Source organism: Phodopus roborovskii, unplaced genomic scaffold (assembly GCF_943737965.1).
Source record: "Phodopus roborovskii unplaced genomic scaffold, PHOROB, whole genome shotgun sequence".
NCBI classification, from domain to species: domain Eukaryota; kingdom Metazoa; phylum Chordata; class Mammalia; order Rodentia; family Cricetidae; genus Phodopus; species Phodopus roborovskii.
The window spans coordinates 5,820,119-5,846,920 of NW_026126541.1; the positions used below are offsets into that span (position 1 = coordinate 5,820,119).

At 46.7% G+C, this 26,802-nt stretch overlaps 1 protein-coding gene across 1 annotated transcript; it reads right to left on the reverse strand.

Moving 5' to 3' along the window:
* Positions 1–4,108: 4,108 nt before the first annotated feature.
* On the reverse strand, positions 4,109–26,102 carry Tectb (tectorin beta). The gene is made up of 9 exons (XM_051200025.1): positions 26,088–26,102; positions 15,146–15,308; positions 14,232–14,422; positions 12,773–12,915; positions 12,597–12,669; positions 7,168–7,271; positions 6,932–7,015; positions 5,357–5,519; positions 4,109–4,287 (listed from the first exon to the last, which is right to left on the reverse strand). Exons 1-9 carry the CDS (start codon positions 26,100–26,102, stop codon positions 4,195–4,197), a joined length of 1,029 nt encoding a protein of 342 aa, XP_051055982.1. The 3' UTR covers positions 4,109–4,194.
* Positions 26,103–26,802: the final 700 nt, after the last annotated feature.

Consider the following 26,802-nt stretch of genomic DNA (forward strand, 5'->3'; position numbering starts at 1 on the left):
TGGGTGGATGGATGCATGAGTGGATGGATGAATGGATAGATGAATGGACAGGATACCTATGGGAATGTGTGTTTTTCTTTTCTCTGGATGTCTGTTTTGATTTGGTATGAATTCCGATTTGCAGCAGATATTACAATGAGGGTCCTTGTCTTAATCCCTCACAGAGGAGTGCTAAGGCAGAAAGGGTAACTAAACACGTTGTGGGGTTACCGACTAAACCTAAACCACACGATCTAGTGACTGCAAGGGACACTAGAGTTTCACAGGCAGGCATGGCCCAGGTGATCATACACTCTCTAATGTTAGTCACACAAGACTTTACCTCCTTGCCTCTCGCTCTGTAAACTCTTGTGCTAGAGTGTTTGAAGTACAAACGATTGAAAGTTTGTGGAATATTTGGATTAATGAAGGATAGAAACCTTTGGAAAAGGTGTAGGATTGCCTTCCATCATAACACATGAATATGTAAACTACAATCATAGGTTATTTATTCCAGGAATTTTATTTAGTCCATAGCACCGGGTAGAGATACAAGATCATGGTGAGAAATTTAAATATTGTTTTAGCCTGACAGCCAAAGACATAAACTTGGCTATATATATGCTATGTAAGAGTTTCTGACCAGAAGCAATGGATCCTGTTTTCTGTATTTCCCGATTACAATGAATTCCAACTTTACATCAGGAAGAGATTCCAAAGTGATTGGAGCATTATCTAGATATCAAGTTTAGACTGCATGGAACCATCCTAGCCAGCCTATGGCTAAACAAACACAACTTGGTAACTGGTTTAATGTTTAAGTTCATTTATGCAAGTTGTAAAAAAATCAGCAAACTGCAGACTTCAAAACCTCCTAAGGGCATTGAATATAGAAGGACAAACTAACACGTGATGTCAAATGTTAAGTCTGTGTGTGACAAAGAGGAAATTTAGGACTTGGGCCTATCCTGTCATACCCCAGCTGGTGCTCTAGCACGGTTGGTTTATTCGGTTTCTCGTTGACAAGTGTGAGTCACTAATATTGCCACAGGGTGGCCAGTGATGGGCATGGCTGTCATGTGATGCCCTTGCTGTATTTGCATTGCATTTCTGATGTTTTATTGGTTCAGTTCCGACAATCATAAGCGGACGGGATGGAAGCAGACACAGGCATGATCGTTTTCAGTGAGGGTGAAGTGCGTTAGACCACCCCAGACAGGAAGACCTCCTAGAGCAAACCGGTGTGTACACTGAGCATCACAAGCTACGTGGGAGGGGGGTGGGCTCTCAAATCTCAGGGAGCATGGACTCAGCACATACATTTCATATAAGCAATGCCACATTACTGTGTGAAATGAAGACGGATTTTACTCCTACCATTGTCGTTTCCTACTTATTTTTGATTGCAGAAATATAATCAGTTATAAGGATAAGGTTTTATAATACCTACCTAACATTGTATCTATTTAAGAAACCCTATAATAAGAACAAGTTAGTACTAGAGGCGTAAGAACCCACTCCTTGCCTGTTACAAAAGTTTGAGCAAATATACTGTGTTTAACTTGGATTTTCACATTGTCACTTGAAGATTGGAACTTCCTGCGTAGGGGCTCAATTCTTGTCCTTAGAGCTCTAATGTCTCAGTGACAGAGTGCCTGCTGGGTAAAGTTGGCTATCCCCATGGAATCTGTATATGGCATTGATTTTTGAGCCAGTCTTTGCCTCCAAATGCTAAGCTGCATGTGGTGTTTGTGTGTGTGTGTGTGTGTGTGTGTGTGTGTGTGTGTGTGTGTGTATGTGTGGTAGGATGGAATGGCCCCAGGAAGGAAGTGAGGCTCCAACAGCAGTGGGTCATCAAATTCTCACACACACGAAAATCACGGGGAACACATATTTGGCAAAGAGCTATTCTTGGCTCCCCGGCAATGAAGTCTTCTGTCTGTTCTTTTTGGCAGTACAATAACCGAGTATGTCGTAGTTCAGGGTGGCCTCGGAGAGAGTTGCTGCCGCCGCCGCCGCCCAGCTAGCTCCTATAACACAGCGCAGATCCCCAGCATCAGGATGAGGTGATAGAGAACATCTGTGAATCAGAGGGGGTAGAGACAGCACTGAGAAACAGCTGCATAAGGTCAAGAGTCAGGGAGAATTCAGCCAGAGTTATCGCAGTGGGGCTGTTGTAAAGCTTCCAAAGTTTATACATAGTCATTCCTGTTCCTTCCGCGGGACTTGCACGGTCCACTTCTGCTAACACGTGAGCCTCGATTGTGGGCCATTGGCAAACAGAAATGTGAACTTGGACTGCACGGTGGTGGCACACACCTGTCACTGTAGGGTATTCTCTGGGGGACTTCCCTTTAAAACAAGAAGTGGGCACTGAACTTGGTTTTCTTGCAATACACAGTGTTTCTATCTGTGTGCCTGCACGCCACTGCCCTAGCCCCACCCCATCTCCTTCCGTCCTTGGTCCTTGTCATCTTCCAGGGAGACCCTGGTTACAGCTGGAATGGCTCTTAATCTAAGAAGCTTCCTTGGCCCTCTCCCATGACTGTATTGTTTAAAGCTTAGCTATAATTAATTCTCAGCCTAGCGTGTACGCTAGGGACAGTCATAGCCTGGCTCACACAGAGAAGCTGAGCAGGGAGGGCTGAGGCTCTTCCTTATCCAAGTCACTCCATTAAGGAACGGCAGAGTCCTAGCACGGCCTCAAATATTTGCTAATGAGCAGATGATCTGATCACAAAGTGTCTTCTCCAAATGCAGGAAGGTCAGGAAAGCCACGCGGTGATGGCTCTGTTCAGAGGGTGCTGTGGACTCGGGTGGTCCCTCATCCACTGGAAGCAGCTCCTCCTTTGGGTCACAGGCTGCTTGGAGCCAGACCTGTTTGCCGCTGGCCCCTCTGAGGTGCACTGTAAGATGTATATTTTCCATGACAGATTTTTCTGGGGCCAGGGTAAAGATCTCTACCGGTACATCCACTTCACAAAAGCGTTGCCCCCTGGCAACGCTCAGTACCTGTCCTTACCTGTGAAGTCACAGAGACTGGAGAGTCCCCTGCCTGGAGTGAGCAAAGAGAGAGAATGCAGTTTGAAGAGAGCCATGAAAGAAATATCAGGACTGTTTCTGAGCCACAAACCCAACCATGTCCAACCCCCATCAAATCATGATCCTTCCCCTTTCAGACAAAGCATGTGCATCATCTCCTCGGCTGTCTAAAGCAGAGCCTCCTATGTGTTCTGCAAAGCACAGGATACTAAATACTTTGGGCTTTGCAGGGGGCCAGCCATGAGGTAATTTTTTTCTTTAAGGTTCTAGGCATTCTTACCACATATCCCGGATGGGCCACAAATTCACTATCCTCCTGCCTCAGCCTGAGTACCGAGGCTACAGGTGTGTACCACCACACCAGACATGGCTTCATTGTATTGTCCTTGTAGTGTGACTACTCCTGCAGACAATGTCATCTGTGTACTAATAAAACTTTATAGACACCGAGATTTTAATTCTATCAAATTTTTATGCAACATGGTTTTATATTCTTTTTAGTTTTTGGAACCACAGGAAAGTATACAAAACCTGTTTTGGTTTGTAAGCCTCACAAAATCAAGAAGAAAGCCTGGGGACTTGGCCCTGGTCTGTAGTTTTGCAATTATGCTTTGAGGTGCAACTCCAAAATCTGGCTCCCCCCCCCACACACACTCATAGTGCCTTCCAGGTCACAATGACATTTCCCAAGAGTCTATAAGGCCTGTATGGGGTCAGTTCCTGCGGCCTTACACTCCTGTATCACCCTACCCATCCCCCATCCCTCAACATTCCCTGTCCCCCAGTGTGTATCATCTACCCTGGCTAGAAGGCAACATCCTGAGACAGGGTTTCTAGGAGTGTTGCTCATTTCTGGAACCTCGTGTGCAGGCCATGCTTGGGCAGTGAAGGAGGCTTCCTGACATTGCCAGGACACCTGCATTTCCATCCCTATTGGTCATTGCATGACCTGTTTGGAAGTTCAGCTCAGCATTTCCTAATTCCTGGGAGCATTTGGATTTGGTCCCCGGCAAGACATTCAGGGTAGTCAGCAAACCTCACCTCCTTGGACCCTCAGACCCCCGCCACTCGAGGAGCAGGTGAGTGTTGTGTCCACAGGCACGCCTGGTTTGACAATTCAATCAAAATGCTCAAACCTGCCGTGCCTGTGGGCACAGCCCAGAGTGCACATGACTATCGGGCAACCCGCTTACTCTGCAAGGACAGTTCCACCACCAGGACACCCCCTGTCTGCTCACGTAGCATACGCTTCCGTTTGTCGCAGTTCTGGAGAAATGAACAGTGGAAACAAGAAAAAAAAAAAAAAAATGAAACTTCATGGAGTCCAAGTCCCCAGTCACTACATACATAAGGCGTACACACACACACACACACACACACACACACACACACACACAAAAGCGCGCACACACACGCACACACGCGCGTGCGCACACATGTATGCACCTAGAGTTTATTCTCTTCCAAGCATGGAAAATCCTGCTGGAGTAGTTCAGTATCATTCCAGTGGGGGATGGGCACCGTGACTTAAGACAGGGAAAAGGGTTTTTTACTTTTTCTTCTTAACTCAGTGACAGAAGAGGACACTTGCAAAATGTGTTCTGCTTCATTTTCTTCTGTTAAAACTGCAGCTCCAGTGCCCAGATGCCCACCCTTTGGTTGGTACTGTTTTCCTCCACCCCAGCCCTGCACCTCCCTGTGTTCACAAGCATCTGTATTTTGGCCACATGAGTGGACGGAAGGAGAGACTCAACCTCCTTTCTGCTGGCTCCTCCAGGCCATGTGGGCTGCAGCCTCTTTAGAAGCTCTGGCCTCTGAGGCCTCCAGTTTACATGCAGGACAGAACAGTTTGGAGCTCAGCACTTTTAAGAGCCTGAGGAGGAGCTCTGCAGCTCTGCGAACCCCAGAACCCAGGGCCCTGGCCCTTCCCCTCACTGTGCCGTACACCGTGACCTAGATTCTCAGCATTTCTCTGAAGACAGTCCAATCCAGGCTACAATCACCCACCTCTAGAGCTCTGGCTAGGCCTTGGGTTCCTTGAAACTTTTTACTTCTTCAAAGCATTTTCGTGCCTATGACTATGCTCGTATTCTATCTTCCACTGTTCTCTGAAAAGGGAACAGCCATCAGAACTGATGGATGAGCTCTATTCAGAGATGAGGAAACCAGGCCCATGGGTAAGCGGCACATACCAAGTGGTAAGGTTTGGTAACAAGGTAGAGTGGCCTAGACCTTCTGCTTCTGCATCCAGGACCTATATCTCCCGGGCCAATTCAGCTCCTCTAATCCCAGCCCCTTGGGGGTAATATCTTCCTTCCAGAGCCAGGACCCTTACCACTGGGCAGGAAAGCTTCTCACTGTCACAGATGAAGGTCTCACAGTGTAACCAAACCTTGGAGAGTTTGGGGATGTTCTGGAACCGGAAGGCATTGAATTGGAAAGTTGCCCTGTGATCCTTGCCGTTCTCATGCACGAAGACTGTTTCATCGGCGGGGCAGCTGGTATACAACGGGGGGGGGGGGGGACAAAACATCACACCAGACAACTCCAAAAGGGCTCCAAGGCAAATTCACACAGCGCTCTGGTAGGTGTGTACAGTTATCTGTCCTTTCAGAGAACTCTGATCCCTGGTGTGAGGTCAATTGAAGGGCTATAGGGGTGGATGTGATTGTCTCTATCCTAAATAGGGATGACTTATGAGAACCCACATGTCTGGTAAGATGAACCCCTGTCCAAGAGAAGAAGCCCTCTTTGGTCTGGCTTGGGAAGACCCCAGGGTAACACAAGGTGAGGTCACCGTGAACGAAGGGAGCAGGGTGTTCCAGTGGATGCCTAAGCTCAAGCCACACCCACCGCTAATCTCTATCTGCATTGCCAGGTTTTGCCTGAAGTCAGAGAAAGGAATTTACTTTCAGTTAACACATATTATATAGTAGCCTTTGTAAAAAAAAAATATTTTCCACATATTATCTAGATAATGGGAAGAAATATATAAATGTGTGTTTGCTGAGAGAGAAGTAGGAACTCTCTCATATATATATATATATATATATATATATATATATATATATATATATAATCTCAGCATTCTCTCAGAGAAGTCCTGAGTGAGAAACAAAGGTTGTACCTTCCTATCTGGGCCAAGGGTCAGAGCTATTTCTATTTGTTGTGGCCTTGGCAGTGACAGAGCTGTGAGAATTTTCCAACTGTATGGAATGAGGATCTAACGGGATTGGTTGGCCAGTAAACCTGAGATCCTTGTCTGAACTCAAGACACAGAGCCTTAAAATAGATCTTTGCAGCCAGAGTGCCCTGGGCCTGTATCAGCCAGTGGAAAGTAATGTAAGAGGGGCCTTGTGCTGGGGTAAGGGGAGGCAAATAATGGGCAAGCCTAGGTGTCCTGGCACCGCCATCTCTTGGCGCAAGCTGTGGCACCTGCCTCTTGGTGACATCTCACTCTGACTCTGGTTGGTTGGATGGTGGCAGCCTGCTGGGAGGGCTCCATGTCACCCTGAACAAGTCCCCTGCCCTGCATGGAGTCAGTTTTTTAGGAGAGTGTGCTGTTGCAATTGTGGTGGTAATGTGTACAGGATAATATCTGATTTTATATGTATATAAAACATATACACACACACATATTCATATATGTGTGTGATGTACATAGTAATGTATAGGTATACATATGTGTATGTACACACACACACATATATATATATACATATATATATATATATACATATATATATATATATATATATATATATATCAATAAGGACTTGAAAACTGGAGTTCCACCCAAAGGATCTGGTATAAACAAAGAGTTTTCTTCTAAGCTATTCCAAGCCACAGCAGAAGAGACCAGGGGACACGGACCCACTGGTCTGCATTGACTCCAGAGAGTACCACCTACCCCTTGTTGATCAGCTGCCACTGCAAGGGGTACATGAAGTCAGCCGAGGGGGTGGCCCAACAGCTGTTCAGGACCACTTTAAACCTGGAAATAAAACGAGAAGGTGTCACCGAGAACCAGTCTCTCGTGTACAAACGGCTGACGGCTAGAATCTCTTGGCTGGTCTTTTTTTTTTTTTTTTTTTTTTTTTTCCTTCCTTTTGTACTTAGAAACACACACAGTGTGAAGGGACTTACCGGGTGCTTAGCCCTTTGGCTTCCACTCCTGTGAACAGGTCTGAACCGATTTCCGAAGTCTCCAGAATGAAAGGGGCTTCTCTCTTGGTGGAAAACTTGGCATTCTTAGGAAGGAAATGGGATACCAGGCATTGTGACCCTCTGAGGATGAGCAGTCATGTCTGGTGGGAGCAGACACTTTGGGAACGGATAGATATGGAACCAAGCAACCCAAGGAACAAGCTCACGAGGCCAGAAAAACACTGTAACTCTGAGGATGCAGATGTCATCTTATAAAGGGTAAGGACACTGGCTGGTCATGGTTTGACTCACATTGTCTCAATGATGCCAACAAAACCGACCAATAGAAAAACAATGGAACCTGAGGATGTCAAGACATGGTTCCACAAATCATTCAAGGCCAAGAGCAACCAACTGCACAGAGCCCCTCACTATTCCTGATCCCCTGTACTCTACTCTGTCTGAGAAAATGCTCGCCTGAGTTCTAAAGTTTATGGCGTGATTACCAACAGACATGAGCCATTGATTGCCTGCAATGTATTTAGGTATTGTTCTACATATTTGGAGAGTTTTCAGGTCAAGATACTCTGTATTGTGAGTGAAGCAAGATCTGTCTCCAAATGATCTGGTTTTCAATCAGGAGAAAAAAGACAACAGGAAAGAAGTTCATTACACAGTGCATTAGACTAACATACAGTGTGTACTATTAGGAGCCCCCCAAATAGCAAAGTGAACTGGGAACACGAGGAAGAGAAGTCTGCAGTGTGTGTGTGTGTGTGTGTGTGTGTGTGTGTGTTCATAGGTATGTTTGTGTGGGTACATGGCTGCATAAAGATATACATGTATGGGTATGCACATGTATGTTGAGGCCAGAGGTCAACCTCTGGTTTCATTCCTTAGGCACTGTCTACCTTGAGTTTAAGACAAGGTCCCTCGCTGGCCCAGAACTCACCAAGTGGGCTAGGCTGACCAGCCAGTAAGCACCAGGGATCAGCTGTCTCTGCCTCCCAGCACTGAGATTACAGCTGTTACTATGCCCAGCTGAGGTTGTCTGAAGACAACCTCAGATCCTCACATTAGCATAGCAACTGCTTCCTGCTGGAGCCTTCTCCCCAGGCCCATGTTGCCTGTCTGAAGAGGGCAGCCAGGGAGCCTCATTGAGGAGTTAGCATTGGAGCAAGGCTTGAGCAAAGGGCACAAGGGGCTTGTGCAGCCACACCAGAGAGAGTGCGTGGCTGTCAGGCGAGGGCGTGTCTGTCAGGGCAGCGGTGAGGCCAGGTCTGCAGGAGGGCTAGAGTGAACAGAATCCAGCAGGGGATGGGGTTACAGGGCTACTAGGTAGAGCAAGGAGTGCAGGCCTTGAACCCGAGGGTGCCAACGGGCCACTACCATGACTCAGGAGTGTCAGGGTCTGGTCTCTGGCCCAGCTGACTCTAAATCTATCATCTTCAGATAATGCTCAGTGAGTGATTAGGAATTACAGCTCGGATTGCCTTCCTTAATGGAGGCTGCTCCTCTCCTGTTCGATTCACTTGAATGAGAACCTGGAACTACTCTCTGGCATTAGCCATGAGAGACAGGGGCATTGTCAGAAGGGCTGAGATCCCAGGATAATCCTGGCCCCCACGGGCTAACTTTAGACCTGGTGGAAGGGAACTAGTCTTTGGAAGTCCATTTCTTCACTCCCGTGGGATGGGAACAGCCTCAGTGACATTGTAGAATAGAACCATAAAGCTTAGACTAGGGTGCTTCAAACCCTGAACTTAGAGACTTGCAACTTGTTTGGTGGCAGCAGACAGAACTGACACCCAAAGTGGACGTGGCCTCCTATGGGTCCAGCACACAGACTCTGTGAGAGGCCCCGGATCTCTCTCTGAGGATGACTTACGCTATCCTACAGAACAGGTCCAGCGAGGTGCCTACAGTGAGCCACCTAGAAGCTGGCTCGCTCCTGCCCATTTGTCAGGCCTCTGCTCCACTGAAACGGTTGCAAGCAAAACCAACCCCAGCCGTAAGTGCTTGCACAGTACTCAGTGGTTTCTTTCAGTAGTTTTTAAAGTACTTCTGGTATTGCCTAAAATTTATGAGATTTCAGGGGACGTTGCCATACATGAAGCTAACTCGGGAACGGCAAGTTAGTCCCCAGGTCCCCAGAGATGCCTCTGTGAAGTCTCTCTCTGGAGGTCAGCTGGTAGAGTACGATGTGTATACTGAGCGACTGTCCGATTCTCCATCAAAGCAAAGAGCAGAAGCTGCTATCTTCATTTTTATAACTACAACAATGCTTAGCATGAGTTTTCCCCTTCCTTCTCCCCCCTCTCTCTTCCTTCCTTTCTGGGTTTTTCTATGCAGCCGTCTAGTCTGAAGCTCACTATGTAGACCAGGCTGGCTTCAAACTCCCATCAACTCTGCTTCTACCCATAGTGCTGGGATTGCAAATATGAGCCACCATGCCTGGCGCCCCCTGCTTTCTTAACATGAAAATCAGAGACCTATCTTCAGATAGCTTTACCTCGGTAAGCTATTATAGGCCAGGGAAGTTGATCTTGACATGCCTAAAAGTAGAAAGATCACAAAGACTGCTTTTCCACCTTATGGGATGGATAAGTTCATTGAAAAACCATGTTCCAGCATTCCTTCCCTTGACCAAAAAGTTGACTCACAACTATCTAGTCACCCAACTTAAGGATAAGTTTGCTTCACTGAGCGGAAGTTCTTGTGGGAAGGCCTAGTTGGTTTTGTTCATAGGTGAAATAGCAATGAAAGAAAACTAACCCAAAGTGAATACTTCAGGACATATTCCTAGATTTTTCCAGAACTCCGATGGTGGCCTGCTGTGCCTCTTATCGGCTCACCAGAGGACTAGAATGGAACATTTCAATTCTGGGTCCCACTTTGTAGCAGGCACTGGCCAGCTGGCTTGTGCTGGGAGGAAAGTGACTGGGACAGCGGACAAAACAGAGATGAGGTGTTTAGTTTAAAGAGGGTGGGGCTCTTTGAGAGCCCCGACCAATACAATCCCACGGAATTACTTCAGCAGTCAGGACCAATACCAGTGAGGCGCAGGGCTCAGATTTTACGTGATAGTCTGAAACACAAGGCCTAACTCACCTGGAAGAGGCGGAGTGGCCAGCCCGGAAGTGGAAACTCTGTGGACTTCAGGCGGGAAGTCAAGGGTCATTTCTGGGGTTGGTTCTCATTCTGGAAGGGTCTTTAATTTTGTTTGCCTATGCCCACCATAAACCTTTCCATGCTTTGATTTTAAGAAGCTAACCTAGTCTCACACTGACTTTGATATTCATCTTTATAAAGGTATAGATTCCAAGACCACTCAGAACATCTGTGTGAAATGAGGTCAGAGTCTACACTCATGAGACTTGGGTACTTACCACACACCACTAAATTCTTATTTTATGCCATCAGAGATGGAGGTGCAGGAGGCTCCCTAACTTTCCAAAAGTCATTTAACTAGTAGTTAGTAAAGCCAGGCTTTGAGGCACAGCTCATTTTTTTTTTTTTTTTTTTTTTTTAAACCCACAGGCTCAGGCTGTATCTGTAGACCAACAACCTTTCTTGCTTTCTGAATGGGAGTTTTAACTTTCCCCTGGGAATCTCAACTATGGATCCTTGGCCAAAGTGAGCGGGAAGGGATGGAGAGAAATGAGAGAGGACCCATGCAGAGTAGGAGTGTATCTGGGGCCCTAGCTCTGGACTTCCCAGAATCCTAAATACTTAGCAGTGTGTTGGTCCCATTGTGCGATGTAGGGCATGGTTCTGTTTCTGGTAATTTGATGGAAATATATGCAACGGGGCAGTTGTTGCTTTAGAAACACCCAAGAATGCCCTCAAAGTGGAAAAAAAAAAAATTCATGGGTTAGGCGTAGGAAACCGAGCCCACAGCCGAATATAACAAAGCAGAACAAAAGTGTCTGGACAGCGGAAGCTGAGCTTTACTGAAGTCCATTTGTCCCAGAGGGGTTTGAAGTGGAGTTTTGGGGACACCTTGGCTTCATTTCTAGACAATTCAGGAAATAATTCTGCAGCTCAGAAGATGGCCTGCTGGTGAAGATTGACTGACTGACCAAAGCAATGTGTTCCTTCTATTTCCGAGGTTATGTCTATGTCTTAAACTCAACCCTGGTCGATGGTGAGAGATTTTAAAAACCCTGATCTCTATCACCAACTATTGTAAACATTCATAGGATCAAATCTTCAAACTTATCTCATTAGAATAACTACTAGCTTCTAGGCAGGATTGTAGTCCCTCTGTGGGAAGCTGTTTTTATCATCATTTTATCACCCCTGGTGACCCGCAGGGTGTTGGTCAAGTGGCTGTGGTTATTTCTTGTCTTTGTTTCAGCCATTAGTGATACGAAGCCAGGGCTAGTCTGGATTTTAAGGAAACTTGAAGCATATGCATTTTAGAGATCCTTCCTTAACAATAATTTGTAAAAACAGTAAGACGTTTGAATCCCACATTAGACATGGCTTTGTGGGGAAATGGCCAGGACACTGTACCCCATGCCCTTTGCAGGGATCTCTGTTTCCACCAGGGGTGTCCCTAGGCCCTTGTGTGGTCTTGGGCGAATACCTTCCTTCTTTTGAGCTTCAGCTCCTGGTTTGCAAGATAGACTAGCTTGTTTTAGGATTCTCCCAGCACCCATAGATGAACTTCTGGGCCATAGGTGAAGCAAGTTCAGTGCTAGGGCGGTTTCAGATGGGCTGCTGTTTTCTCTCGCAAAACGAAATGGGTCAGATGTGCTGTCCTCTAAGGACAATTCCAGGGTCCCAACAAAGGTTCGTGTTTCTGCCTGCATGTTCCTGTAGCCAGCTGGGCCAGCATTTCCTCTGGGTGCCCTATGTCCCTACCGGAAGCAGCAACTGGAGAACAAAGTGCCTTTTCTATCGGGAGAGCAGCTGGGCTAACGGCCAGTGCTTATTTAGTTTCTCCACAGCACTTAATTTTGAGAGAGACTGAAGTGTGCCTTTAGCGTCCCACGTCAACACAGGTGACAGATTCAATCAGAACGGCGAGGAAATGCTACTGAAAGGCTTGTGGGCTGAAAGAACGAAGTAGCAGAGGCTAGCCCTTTAGATCTTGACTAACGTTTTTGAGACCCTAATGGCAAATAAGTCTCTGGAGAGAAAGGTAGTAGCAACTAATCTTGAGTAAGAGTCAGACACGGTTACCCTATTGTCCAGTGGCCTCACCTCAATTTCTGTATTGGCAAAAAGGGAGGTCAGCCTCATCCGTGTCATTTAGCTTGTCTATTCGCCTGTGAAGTGAACCTTCCGATGCACCCTGGCTTTAAAGCCAAGCTAAGGCGGCATGCCACCTTTGGAGTTCTGGAACAGGGTTCTGCCCAGAGGCCTGGAGAGAGTGGCTCCCGTGGGAGGCAGCACCCCGAGGACAGACAACCTGGACTTACAGTGTAGAAGTTGAGAGACAACTGGCTTTCAAATGTGCCCATGCTCCCGTTCTTGACATGAACAGTGGCCACTCTGAAAAGGGGAGAGAATTTTGCATAAGGACTGAAACATGTCTGATTGATAGGGACTGTAGCATCCTCATGGTGGCCGGCCCTCCACCCCCAGAGCGGCTTACCTCTGGTCAAAAGCAGCCTGGTTCACCAGGTAAGTAGAGTGGTAGGTGCAGGAGAAGGAGTAGTTGACAGGCTGGTTCTTTACAATCACTGTGCTGTCGTTGGACACGATGTGACTGTAGAAGTGGTAGATGGGAGGCTTGTACTGGAGGGAGGGAGAAGGCGGTTAGGGTGGACACCGTTCCGGTCCCCTGCTTCCGTGATGGGGCTGAGGCCTGGGAAAAGCAGGACATGCTGGTGCATGACTGTTATCCCAGGATTTGGGAGGCAGAGTTTGGATGAGGAGGGATCCCAGGCAAGCTTCAGCTACACAGTGAGTTTGAAGCCAAGAGCCCGCCAGAAATAAAACAAAGCAAACAACCCCATCGAGGAGACAGAAATGTTTATCAGGAATAGGACAGTAGGATCGTGTTCTTCTTTTGTTTGTTTTTGTTTTGTTTTGTTTTGTGGGGTGAAAATATTCACAGAATTCTGGAATCCCTTCAACAAGGTGGATAGAATACGTGTAGGGAAAGTCCCACTGTGCTTCTGCCTGAGGGGTTGGATTGAGAGTCTCTATTTCTAGCCTCAATGTTTTATTGACTCCCCTTGCCCAGTATCCCATAAATGTCTTTGTCCATCCTCCACTCTAGACCATACGTCTGTAGTCAAAACATCTTTTAACCATAAAGCACAAATGATGAAATTCTTCCTTCAAAACATTAGAAGTGTTAGTCTGTTTTAGAGGCGATGGCCCGAGGGCATGGAGACATTCTCCACCTCGGCTCACAGAGAGGATGCCCTGTTCACCTGGCTCATGGCTCTTCCCATCCAATCTGAATCCTTCCAGCCCTCTAGGAAGAGGAGCTGACTTTTATGATCTGAGGCATATGTATGTACTCTCCTGGTTGTCAAAGCAGTAGGAGTTCTGGCCCGCAGTGGCAGGGACCATGCTCCTAGTACTTCTGTGGCTGAGAACTGATGACTGAGGCTCTGATTCCATGCCCCTCCCCCCTCCGGTCATGGGTGCTTCACACCGCCCTGCTTAGGATCCTGTTAGCACTTTCCCAAATGCACTTAGCTCCTGATTCATGGGAAAGGATGGCTCATTGATTTGGGCATCCGATGCAGGGCTGAAAGCACCAAAGTTAAGTGAGAAATACGCTTTGTTCCCTTCACAGAAGGGATATTTGCGCTGTCCCCATAGCCCAACAAATTAGTAGACTAAAAGTCCAAGCCCAGAGACTCATCTAGGGCTGTGGAGGCAGCTCAGGGGGTAAAGCACTTGCACAGACACAAGGACCTACGTTCCGATCGCGAACACAATTATAAAATAGTGTGTGTGTGTGTGTGTGTGTGTGTGTGTGTGTGTGTGTGTGTGGGTGGGTACGTGCCTGCAAAGCCAGCACTGGGAGCTGGAGATGGGAGGTCTCAGAGGCTAGCTGGCCAGCTGAGGTGGCCAGCTGAGGTTGGCGGCCTTACCTCTGACTGGGTTCCGCAGTAGGACCTGTTCTTAGGGGACAGATCTGGGATCACAAACTGGTAGTAACCTCCTTCATGGACCCCGTTGTAGCACATTCCCCCGAGCGCCAGCTGATGTACTTCCCATCCATAGGGACACTCAGGGATTTTAGTGATGATGGTTTTGGGGTAACAAAATACAAGGATGACATCTGGAAGAGAACACACGTGGTTTGAGTCAGACACGGCCAGCAAATGTAAAATCGTGTTCTTGCTATTCACCAGCTGTGCTGGGTTTCCCCAAACTTCAGCCACTGAAATGATTCTTTTATAACTTAGGCCAGATATAATAGCATCAGTATTTAGTATTTATTTAATTGGATCCAGTTTTTTTTTTTTTTTTAGGTGTCACTTTGTATTAGAGCCAATGATTTCTTTTCTCTCAGCCATACTGGATCTTAAACACATAGCCTCATGCTTCTAGGCAAGAACTCTACCACCAAGCTATCACCCCAGCCCTAAAACATTTACTTGGTTTTAAAGAATACCGCTGTATGTATTCCCATGAAAATGCGATTTCTTGTCATTTAAAATGTCCGATGCATCATTTCATGCTCAATGCTGCAAAACATCACTTAAAGGCTCGGAGCATTCATTGAATAGTCAAAAATGTAAAAAAGTGGCCCATCATATAGAAGAGGAAGGAAATATCCTCTAATTTGAAAAAAAAAAAAAAAAAAAAAAAAAAAAGAGTTGTTTCCCCCAGTCCGTTTTTGCTTCCTGGGAGAGGATGTCTGCTTGGCACTGGGGGCTTCTGTGAGCCCACTTAGCGATGACGTTTTACCCTTTCCTAACCAAGCCATCTTGAAGCTTGGATGGCAGCAAGGTGGAGACTAGGGGCCCCCTGTCTGGGGAAGCAGTTCGGTACTGGGTACCTGCTTTATTCGGAATGCATGACTTCGCCGAGGCTTCCGCAAAGAGCACCAGCAGGATGAGGGCCCTCACCACCATTGCGTCCCAGGAGCTAAATTCTGCCAGGTGGCCAAACCAAACAGGCCGAACACTCCCGTCTCCTCCGGGCCCCTGGCCTCCAGTGTTCTGTATCGGAAATAGGAACGGAAAGTTTAAGTCAAGGGTGAGAGCACATTATCATACAATCTTGCGGGGGGGGGCTTCCAGGGGGGACCCTTGATGCTGTCCGGGCTCATACCACTGGGCAGGTTAACGCCACAGGCGGTTGCTCATGTTGCTGTCTTTTTCATTCTCTCTGGAGTGTAGATGCTCTCTGCCGGATGCTCCCCAAGCCTCCAGCCCTGGTCCCACTTCCTCCTTATATATCCAGAGGGTGTAAAAGAAACCAGGTCCAGATAAGTCACAATGAGTGCACATTGCCCACTGCAGGCAGAATAAAGGGAACTTGGTACAGTATCTGACGGCAGCTCAGTTACCTCCTGAATCTCATTTCTTCTCCTTTACAGACTTAGAAATCCCGTCCCACCCCCTCTACCGCTGCAGCCAGGGTTGGAGAGGGAAGATAGAGCTTTCTTTCTCGGGCAAAAAAAATCAAAATAACAAACAAACAACCTTCTCATGGAGACAAACATTTTCCGTAATGTCCTAGGTAGTAATTCTCTTTTATATTGTTTTCTGATTCTATTTCTTGCTGATTTATTTTCATATAGGAGAATGAGATTTTGAATCTAAAAGAATTCCAGTCTGGCATAATTACTTCTGGAAGTAAAATAAAACATGGGTTGTATTAATGTAAAACAAACAAACAAACAAACACAAACCTTAAGAATGACTTTCCCCCCAGTGTTTCTTGATGCCTGTAACTTCATGGTGAAACACAACTTTAAAATGCAAAGCCTCAGGCTTCGAAGCTTTATTAGTCTCTCCCAAAAAGAGTTTTGAAGGGACTCTCTTGTGAATCAGTCTTCAATCATCCAACCTGAGCTTGCTCTAGTCAACACTGAGGATGCTGGTGTGGTGGGTGTTCCAGACATATCCCTGGGAGTACTTTCATGTTTCAGTGACATTGGGATGTACCTAACAGTACTAGAATAGAGTTGTCTTATGATTGAATCTCAGAATTAACAAAATAGCTCCAGGAGAAGCCATTAAAAATTCCTGGGACTCAGCTTCCTTCTCTGCAAAATGGAGGCCATCACGCTGGCTGGTCATACCCCAGGGCAGGGGCAGAGCCATGAGATGAAGGCTCTTGCTAAATGGCAAGGCAGCATATACACACTTTTATGTGAAAAGGAAAATCCTAGTTTCTGACAACACGCACACACTCGTTCCTTGAGTCCTGCTGCTTTCTGTTAAAACAGCTGTACGTGGTCCCGTAGACTTCAGGTTTGTGCAACAGAAGGCATGTCTGTTTTGATGACACACAAGCAATGTAGTTTATAGATATGAGCCAAATGGGCGGAGGAAGATAGCAGGAAGGGACGAGTTCAACTGTTTTAACACTGGGATGGAATTCAGTGCAGCCTGGAAATACCAGCAGCAGCTTGCATGGGCTGCTGAGCAAAACAGAGCCGCCGAATCTCACATGTGGAGTTTGATTTCTTTTCCCCAGGGCTTAGCATCATTTCTCTTATCTCCTTTTTATTAAACATCAGTGGTGTCCTTACAGTAAGTTGCTAGCCTCTCTCTGCACTTGACCCCGGAAGACACAGGTAGCTTACAAGTTCTTAGAAGTTGTTTCTTCCTCCCCTCTCTAGGAACTAGTGTAAGAGCAAGGTTTGTGTGTGCTTGGAGCGAAGGAAGGGCCCTGGGTTGGATAAGTGATTACCCATGGCAGACAGTTCAAGAGCACCCTTCTGCTTGTGCTGGGACTAATGTTCCCATTGCAAGAGGATTCTGTTATCTTTAAATGCACACTTCTTTACAGCCCGCTCTGACCCAGCCAGGTCAGCAGTAACTCCAACCTCATGGAGAGGGTGGTCTTGGAAATGCTACTTCCCTGTCTCTAGTGGAGGTTGAAAAGATGCTACAGGGGTGATGATGGGCTAAGGCTGAGCTGTAAGATGCCTACCTAGAGCCCAAAGACCACTCTGACCATTTATTGGCTGTATGTTTGTTATTGGGCAGGTGCTAGATTCTGTGAGCCTACGTTTCTTCCTCTCTTGAAAGGGAGTATTAATGTTTGCAATACATTGTTGTTCAGAACATTAAATGAATAATGCTAATGCTTATGTTACACGCACAGACATTTACTCATTGAAGATGAGGCGTCCAGAAAGCCTTTTGTGCCTTGTAGAGTTGGCTAGGAGTGGGTCCTGGTATGGGGAGGAATCAGCTTTACTGATGCCAGGGCGTCATACACCAATATGATGGTTCTGGAATTAAACACCATGGCTCTGCTGGGTTCCAATGGTGTGGCCCTGGGCAAGTAACTTGACCTCTTTAAACCTTTGGTTTTAAATCTGTAAAATAGGCTCCTCATCGCCCTCGGTTGATCCTAGCACATAAAGGAACAGTCCTATAAATTGCTTAGCATAGCGCCTGTCACAGACTCAACAGCGAAGACTACTTGCTGTAAGCATGAGCAGCCGAGGTTGGTGTCTTCAGGCTGGGACGGCGACGGCTTGTCCCGTCCCTACTGTTCCCAGATGAACCCCAAGTGTTCCCATGGTAACAGTCTTCTCTTTGGAAGCCCACCCTAACAAAAGAGCAGGCACTTTTTGGTCTGTAGAAAGGTCTCATCAGGATAAAATTTGGGGACAGAGAAAGAGATCTCTCCTACGATTTCTCAGAGCAGAGACTCAGCTAACAATCAGGTACACGATACTGCTTTCAAGGAGAGGGGGAGTGGGGTGGGGTGGTGATTCTGCTTTTGTGGCAGGCTGGTCTCTGGATGTTTAATTTGCATAAGAGACAGAAGGGGACCATATGTGCTTGGGCCAAACAGTATTCGATACTGGTCTTGATAAAAAAGGCAGGAGGCATCTATTTTCTGTGGTAATTACCTTCCACTCTTGGGTCCCACTCAATCCTCTCTTGGCTTTTCAACACTCTTCCACCCCAGATGCCCTTGGAGTGACAGGGGCGGCCCCTGCAAATGGAATCCAAAAACAGACCCCTGGCTCAGGCCGTTGCAGATTCTTCAAACAGGAAAATGGGCTGAAAGGTTTATCAGCCCTAGGATTTTGAAAGAGCCCATCAAAGAGAGTTTCATGGAAAACGTGCCCAAAAGATGAGCTCGTCTTTCCTGTATCTTTGTTTTATGAATCGCTAGGCAACAAAGGGTACCTTTTCTGTTTGAAGGGCCTGAGTGATTTTGGAGAGCCAGCTTAGGCACAAAATGGATGCCCTTGCAAATGCCAATCAACATTTTGAAATGAAATCAGACGCAAGGGTCCAGGAGGGACGAGCTGCGGTGGACCCTGCAGAAGTAAGAGATGGGGCTTTCAAGCCAAGGCTACTAAGCGTGCTTTGGTGTTTAAAAGTTGCTTCATTAGCTTATTTTTTTGGTAGCACACTGTTTTGAGTTCATTAAATATTGGGCTTGTTAAATGGACCCTGTTGTTCCTTGTAAGCTCAGATCAAGCCTTCTTTCATTTTGTGGGAGGTTTTTGGCCAATTTGCCACTGGGAATGAGCGATTCTCCAGAGAAAGTGTACTTGTGAAGGGAACTTGAGGGTCAAGGAAGGACCCACTGCTCATAGAGCATCATTGAATCAGAGCCAGGAACCACTCCTCCCCATCCCACACCTGACCTTGTAGCTCCTCAGACACAGAAGCCTATGGTGTCCGTTAACTGAAGTGCACAGTCAGACCTGTTCAACAGTCCCCAGGGCTGACTGAATGATTAGAACTGATTATACAGAACTGTTATGTATTAGGATGGGAGGCCAATTGTCTTGAGTGACTGGTCCCTTAAACAGCCATTAATTGCCCACTTCTGTGTGAGCTAACATCCTTTTGACTATTAGGTAGACCTTTCATAAGGCACAGACTGACTCCAAGAAGTCAGCAGGCAGCATCTGCATCCTACAACACAGACTTTTGTGTCCACTGCTACATTTGAAAGGTGCCTTGGTTTATGGCTGTCTTTGTTCTGCTACTGTAAAGTTACAGGAGCTGCTACCTCACTGGGACATCGTATTTGGGGTACAAGGCAGAAGAAAAAGAGAGGACTCCACTACTCAGTGGCCATGGAGTCAGAGTCAGGCTTCAGTTTCTTCTCAAATGCCCACAAACTCCAGGTGGCCTCCAGTCAAATGAGTACGCAGGACACATACTGCCATCCCCCCGTTTTGCATCCATGTTAGAGATCACTAATCAATACATTCTTTCCCTCTGATCTGGGACACGACCCCAGGAGCATTCCCAACACTGTGCTCCAACAGACAGTAGCAAGCTACTGGAAATAACACCAGGATGGAAACGCATCACTTGATTCCCAAAACAAACCAATGTGCTGCTTCTAGGGTTGAACAGTTCGCCCTAGAGCACCATCCACTCCCCTCTACATCTGGTTAGGGCAGAGGTAGCTGCTGTGCTTTTTACACAAAGTCCCTTTCTCCAGAGTGAAAGCTCCAGCAAGGCAAGGGCTGTGGCTGGGGTGTGCTCAGCTCCAGAGCCTTAGCTCCTACACAGGTCATCGCATGTAGCTGATCTAGTAGATAATTTGCTGAATGAGTGGCACAAAAGGCTTTGGAACAAGTCTAATTACTCGTGTGTGTGTGTGTGTGTGTGTGTGTGTGTGTGTGTGTGTGTGTGTAAACTTCTACTGTAGTAGGTTTACATATGATCCCTCAGATGACCCTTAATGTTAGTTGTCTCTCCCACAATCCTTCCCTTTCCTCCTTTTATCTTCATTTAACCCTCCCATTCCAGTCTCTCCCCTGCAACTATAAAGTCTATTTCCCCTTCCTTGGAGAACCTTCCCACCCTCCTCCCTACTTTGACCCTAACCTCTGTGGTTATTCAGATAATAGTACTCCTCCAAAAAGTTTAAAAGCTAACAACATATGTAAGAGAACACATATACCATTTGTCTTTTGGGAAACAGACAAATCTTAAGAGAGAGCTCTGATGGTCACTTCAGGGTCTGAAAACCCTCAATAAATGTTTAGTTAGCTTTCCTTAGCCGGCTCTCTAATGAATACAAAATAAAGGCCCTGGCCTGCGTTCAAGTCCCCAGATAGAGCTATCTGGAAAAGCTACGGTGGAATATACCGACTTCTAGAAAGTACTCATACTCTCATAAACCAAAGAAGGCAGGGGAAAAAAAGCCTTTGCTCTGCTCTTCATAGTGGCACACGTCTGTAAGCCCAACACTCAGGAGGCAGAAGCAGGAAGATCTCTGTGACTTCCAGGCAAGCCTGTTGGCATAGTAAGTTCCAGGCCAGCTAGAGCTACATAGTGAGATTCTGTCTTAAAGCAAAGCAAAGCAAAGCAAAGCAAAGCAAAGCAAAGCAAAGCAAAGCAAAGCAAAGCAAAGCAAAGCAAAGCAAACCAAAGCAAACCAAAGCAAACCAAAGCAAAGCAAAGCAAACCAAAGCAAACCAAAGCAAACCAAAGCAAACCAAAGCAAACCAAAGCAAAAAGCAAAGCAAAGCTCTCTGGTGTGTTGTGTTAAGGAAGGCCTTCTTTGCTAACCCGTTCTGAGGCTTCCTCCTAGAACTCTTTAGACCATGCTGGCCTCTATTTTTTTTTTTTTTTTTTTTTTTTTTTAATCAGGAAAGCTCAGTCTTGGGATAGGCCATGGTTGGAGCCTCATGTCCATAAGCCTCTGCACTGGCTGTGGACAAGGAGAGGGTCCCAGGGGATTCCTGAGCCTGCCTGTGGAGGGGAGTGCAATTCATTAATCTTGATTTAGCTTGAAAAACTGGTTTATGCACAATGGTGGCAGCATATTTCAGTAAGAAAGGGCTTTAAGGTAGCGTTCCAGCTGGAAATGGGGCACCTGGGAGATTAAGGGGACCTTACATAAGACTGACAATAATCTCCATTGTTCATATCGAAGATTGAAGTGACCCCAGTGGATTATAGTAAGCCGGGGTTTTCCAATCTTCCCCGCCTTTTTATTTTATTTTATTTTTTATTTTATTTTTTTGCTTAGTTCTCCAGGAAAACCAGTACTGAGATCTCTGCCTTGTGTCCTCCAACACCGGCTAAGATTCTTGTTTCTTCTGGGGGACCCTGCTGGGACAAGGCTGCATCCCCAACTGTGTCAGGACCATCCATCCCCTGGCAGCTGCCTGCAGGCTGTCCCTGCAGTTTAATTGATGGTGGCTGACATCCCTCATGTATGGGGGGGGGCAATCGTCCAACAGCCGGAACCCGGGTCCCTCCCCTCTTCCCTCTCTGCTCTGCCCCCTGGTTCTGTAAAGAACAGACCCCACGAAGGTGCAGTGTAAAGATAGCAAATTCCAGGGCAGGTTCCACTCCGACTCTGACGCGCAAGCGTCCCATCGCTGGGTTTGGGGCTTCAGGCCTGAAGGGTGGGTGGGAAGGGCACAGGTGTGGATGAGTCGTTGTCAGAGCTGGTGTGACCGTGGTGATCATGTGTGCAAAAAGAGCCAGTCTTGGTCCGGTCAGAGCTGGTGTGACCGTGGTGATCATGTGTGCAAAAAGAGCCAGTCTTGGTCCGGTGCTGGTGCTCTTCTTCTCCTGCCCGAGGCAGACACTACTAACTCTGCTGCCTGCTGGCCCAATCATCTGCCCACACCTGGTGTAGCCACATAAGAAAATGTGATTGGCTGGCTGATGGCCTCCAGTTACATAGAGCCTGTAGTTGGACCAATCTCTGGTCTAATCAGCTGAGATAGGAGAGTCAAGTTCAAGTTTGGTAAACTGTGGTGAGCAGGTCTGAGAGAATTCCTTCTTTCTTCAGGGAAGCATCATAAGGAAGGAGACCCTTTGAGTGGTCTGCCCAGGACACCGGCATGCCTTTTAGTAACTTGTATTTTCATCTGCAAAATAAAGCTACCATTAAAAGGGTTTTTTTTTTTTTTTTTCCCCAGAGCTTGGAGGATGGCTTAGTTTGCACAATTTGCCAGGCCTAGGTCTCCAGCACCGACTTAAGAAAACCTAAACAGGAGCCACGACATGCCTCTGTAGCTCCAGCAGAGGAAAGAGACAAGGTAGTATATTTTAATAGGCCTTTTAAGGAAAACGTGGGTATTTTATTTTAATCCTGTCATGGAAGTTCAACAAATCCTTCCTTCCAGATCAGCCCTCATCCTGCACTTTAATTGGTCTTTTAGTTGGAAATGTTGTGTAACAACAGCCTACCTATGCACTTTGGACAATGTTGGTTTTCTGAGTTTTGCAGCGTTTCCCTATCAACAGGCTGCTACACATTGAAAATCATATTCCTTATTACCAAATATCATCAGGAAACCCAGAAAGCATTAAAGAAGCCGTTCACGGCACCAGACACTAGATTTGGAAACTCAGCTTCTGTAAAGAAACTCACATTTTGTTGTATCGTTTAGAAACCAGGCTGGCTCAGACTCCCGATCCACCTGCCTCCACCTCTTATGTGCTAGAGGCATACCAACCACAGCTGGCCCGAAAGCTCAACTTTTATCACTGAAAACAAAGAGTACCAATTGTTATCTGGCATTGGCAAGCTCCCTTGCTCACTCACTCTTGGGAACAGCAAAGATCTAGCGCTGAACATCTATAACTTGCTTGTCAGTTGTTCTACAAACACATGGCAAGTTCACCCAGGGATTCGAGATAATGATTAGTCACAGTCTGGTATTCAGTTTTCATTTATTGTATTTATTTGTTGTGGTGGTGTACGTGTGAGTGTAAATGTAAGTGTGTGTGAGTGTGTGTGAGTATTGTGTGAGTGTGTGTGTGAGGGTGAGTGTGTGTGAGTGAGGGTGATTATGTAAGTGTGAGTGTGTATGTGAGTGTGTGTGAGCATGTGTGAAGTGTGTGTGAGTGAGTGTGTGTGTATGAGTGAATGTGTGAGTGTGAGTGTGTGTAGGAGCATGTGCCCCTGCATGGGCGGGGGGGGGTGATCAGAAGGCAACTCCTTAGGATCGGTTCCTTCTTTTCTCCATGGTTCTTTGATTTGGGTTAGCGCTAACCGCTAACAAGGAGTCATTCTCAAGAACTTAGGAGCGCCAAAGACCCCTTTGTTGCCTCTGATCTCACAGCATCACTTTTCTAACTTTTGCCTTGTTCATTTGTTGTTTGCTTGCTTGTTTGCTTTGAAGCAGGGTCTCACTATGTAGCCTTGGCACTCCTGGAACTTGATAGATAAACCAGGCTGGCCTGGAACTCACAGATATCCACCTGCCTCTGCCTCCAGAGTGCAAGGATTAAATGCGTGTACCACCACACCAGGCTACTTTTGCTTTTAAAATGGTCTGAATGACCCACCGTATCTACCCATCAAGTCATGTCTACTCAGGTAACTGGGAAATCCATCTAGTGGAAGCAGGGCAAGCAGAACCCAAAGGAAGAATGTAGGGCGACCCTTCACACTGCCGGCCACCTGCAGCACGGGGCACAGTCAGGTGTTCTGACTGTTGTCTCACTGTGTGTTGGCCAACTTCCATCCCAGAGCCAATGTTGCCAGTGACCAGGGCTCCCTCCGGACTGTCTCTCCATCTCACTGACAGCTCACAGCTGATGGGCTGTCCTACTGTTGTTGCCAGTGACCAGGGCTCCCTCCGGACTGTCTCTCCATCTCACTGACTGCTCACAGCTGATGGGCTGTCCTACCGTGCTCTGGTGAGGTGATAGGCTACTTTGAATAATGACTGATGTTTTGTCATCATCCAGACTTGGGCGTAAGTGTTGCAAGGCCATGCATGGGAGAACATAGTATAGTAGTTTGATTTTCTTTTTACCAACAACAACAACATCAACAAAATCAAATAATAATCCAATAAGCAGAATTTGAGTGACTAAGATGCTACACGATTGGGCCTATACTTTTTCTAAATATTATAAATGCTAAGTGATCCTGTCCCTCCTCCTGACCTTTGTGTACTGTGATCTCTCCTAGTTGCCTCAGGCCATTCAAAGTCTGCTTTGGAGTCTTATTTGAAATCCTATTTCTAGTCTCCTTAAGGCTTCGTTTATCCTAACAAATTTAAACAGGTGTCATCCTCCTAGCAAATTTAAACAGGTGGTTAAGATAAGCAATCCATACACAGCTCTGTTCATACCTCCAAGATCTACACAGCTCCAGATGGACTGTCCTTAGAGAGGCAGAGGATCCCTGCAGCAGGATCTGGGCTGGGGAAGCTCTTAGACCCTCCTGCTATGCCATTTCTGCCTATAACTCTGTGTGACCAAGGGCAACTGTGTCTGCTTTGGTCATGGTTGTCTATCAAGAACCTTAAGAAGGTTTAGTGGAAGTGTTGAGAGAGACATTCCGCAAGTGTGTTGAGGCACAGGCTAGTACCATTGCTCTTGGTTACCCACCAGAACTCAATGAGACCCTATTTCCGAGGACACCACACATACCCGGGCCACAGGATGAGAAGAAACCAAGTTGGTACTGACCAGAGAGCGTCCTTCCTGCTGGCTAGCTCTCACAGTAATGGGACCTGCTGTACAGGTTCCTGGAGAAATAAACATTGTAGAGTCTAACCCAGTCATTAACCTTATTAACTGTACTAACAACCATAAATTCCATCCCTGTGTGAAAGGAGGGAAAGAGGTAAGGGAAGGAGGGAGGGAAGAAGGGAGGGAGAGACTCAGAGTATTTTGTCTAAGGAATTGTGCCAATCCATACCTATATGCATGTGTCTATCTGTCTATCTCTGTCTGTCTCAAATCTTGCTTAAGTGGAGAAGATGGAAGAAAGCCCAGGTTGTGAAGACATTTTCAAAGCCACAAGGTCACCCATATGAGGCATTCCTCATAGTGAAGCCTTGTGGCTGATGGTACTGTTATCTCTGGCTAAATGCTATTGACCACAGTCCTTTGGGTGTGCAGATGGAGACAGGCCTAGGGAAGTCCTTGGGCTGAAGTTTGCTGGGACCTTCTGAGCTCTTCTGTCCTCCCCAGTTTTCCTTGTTATATTTCCTCCTTTTATCTTCTCACCTTCTTTTCCTATTTGTTGTTCATACTATAGAAATAAAACAGGGTGGTTGTGGTGACACAGTTTGTGATTTATTATAGCCATGTGATTAAAATAGCAAAGCAGCCATACTAGTTAGCTATAGAAGCTGGGTGGTGGTGGCCATACCTTTAATCCTAGGACTCAGGAGACAAAGGCAGATTGATCTGAGTTCAAGGCCACCCAGGAGCTGCATGAGCTTGAATCAGTCTATAAGAGTAACAGAGCTCACACCTTTAATTGCAGGACTCCTGAGAGGCATTTAAGACAGGAACAGGCAGAGCTGGCATTCATTCTCCAGCCATACTGAAGAGAGCATAGCAATCTGAGCGAATCTGACGAGCAGTGAAGTCGGGAGCAGGCTGAGGATCGCCCCTTTGGACCCGAGGTAGAGGTAAGAGCTAGCGGCTGGCTGCTTTGCTTTTCTGATCTTCAACTTGAAGCCCAATACCTGTCTCTGGGTCTTTTATTTTTCATCTTACAAGTTGTTCCAGAAACATTAGAATATTTAGGAAGTATAAAGCGTTAAGAAGCAGAGGCAAACACAGAGTGCTGTCACCTTGAAGCAACAACCCCTGCTCAAACTTTCACCTAGTTCTGAGTTTGTCTTGCTGTCTATTTTTAACTGTGCCGTTCGAGGGCACCCTTGAGGGAGCCCTGCTTACAAACTGCCATTGCCCTGCAAGTTACACTTCCAGCGGAAGCACAGTAGAGCCTTGGTGACGGGCAAGGCTTGCACTGCGTGAATCACTACATCTGCTGACACGCGTCTGGGTTATAAGTCTCTGCTGAGCCCTCTCTTCTGTGTCACCTTCCATGTTCCTCACCTCCGCCGAGGTCATCACGCCCTGCTTTCCACTAATTAGTACATCATGTCTTGGAAGGTTGGGAATAATTTCAACCTCAATGACTCAACAACAACGATGGAAAGGGGCATAGTAGTGGGAGAGTATACCGGACCTCTACATCAGAGTAAGGACAGTGGTGTGTGAGTGTCTCCACTCCCGTGTGTGTGTGTGTGTGTGTGTGTGTGCACATGTGTGTGTTTCTCTCTGTGTGTGTGTGTTTCTCTCCCTCTTTGTGTGTGTCTGTCTCTCTGTGTGTGTCTGTGTGTGTGTGTGTGTGTGACTGTCTGTCTCTGTGTGTGTGTCTGTGTGTTTCTCTTTCTGTGTGTGTGTCTCCCTCTCTGTGTATGTCTGTGTGTGTGTCTGTGTGTGTGTGTGCATGTGTGTGTTTGTCTCTCTCTGTGTGTGTCTCTCTCTGTGTGTTTCTCTCCCTCTTTGTGTGTGTGCGCGCGTGCGTGCATGCGTATTGCATACATGGATATGCAGAGGCCATGCATCTAGCTCTACCGGCCTCACTTTACTGCCTTGAGACAAAGTCTCTCATTGAGCCAGAAATTGGCAGTTTCGGCTAGGTCAAACGTTCAGGACTCATCTGACTTTGTTTCTCAATGCTAGGGTTTCAGCCATGTGCAACCATGCCTGGCTTTTTACATGAGTTCAGGGGACTCAAACTAAGGTCCCAACCTTATGGAGCAGG

Bases quoted from the DNA above. Each gene is read 5' to 3' on its own strand.
- Tectb (XM_051200025.1), bottom strand. The intron at 14,423-15,145 runs GTACCCAGTACC...GTTCTCTTCCAG, and splicing joins ATGCATTCCGAATAAAGCAG to ATGTCATCCTTGTATTTTGT. The intron at 12,670-12,772 runs GTAAGCCGCTCT...TCCCCTTTTCAG, and splicing joins CAGGCTGCTTTTGACCAGAG to AGTGGCCACTGTTCATGTCA.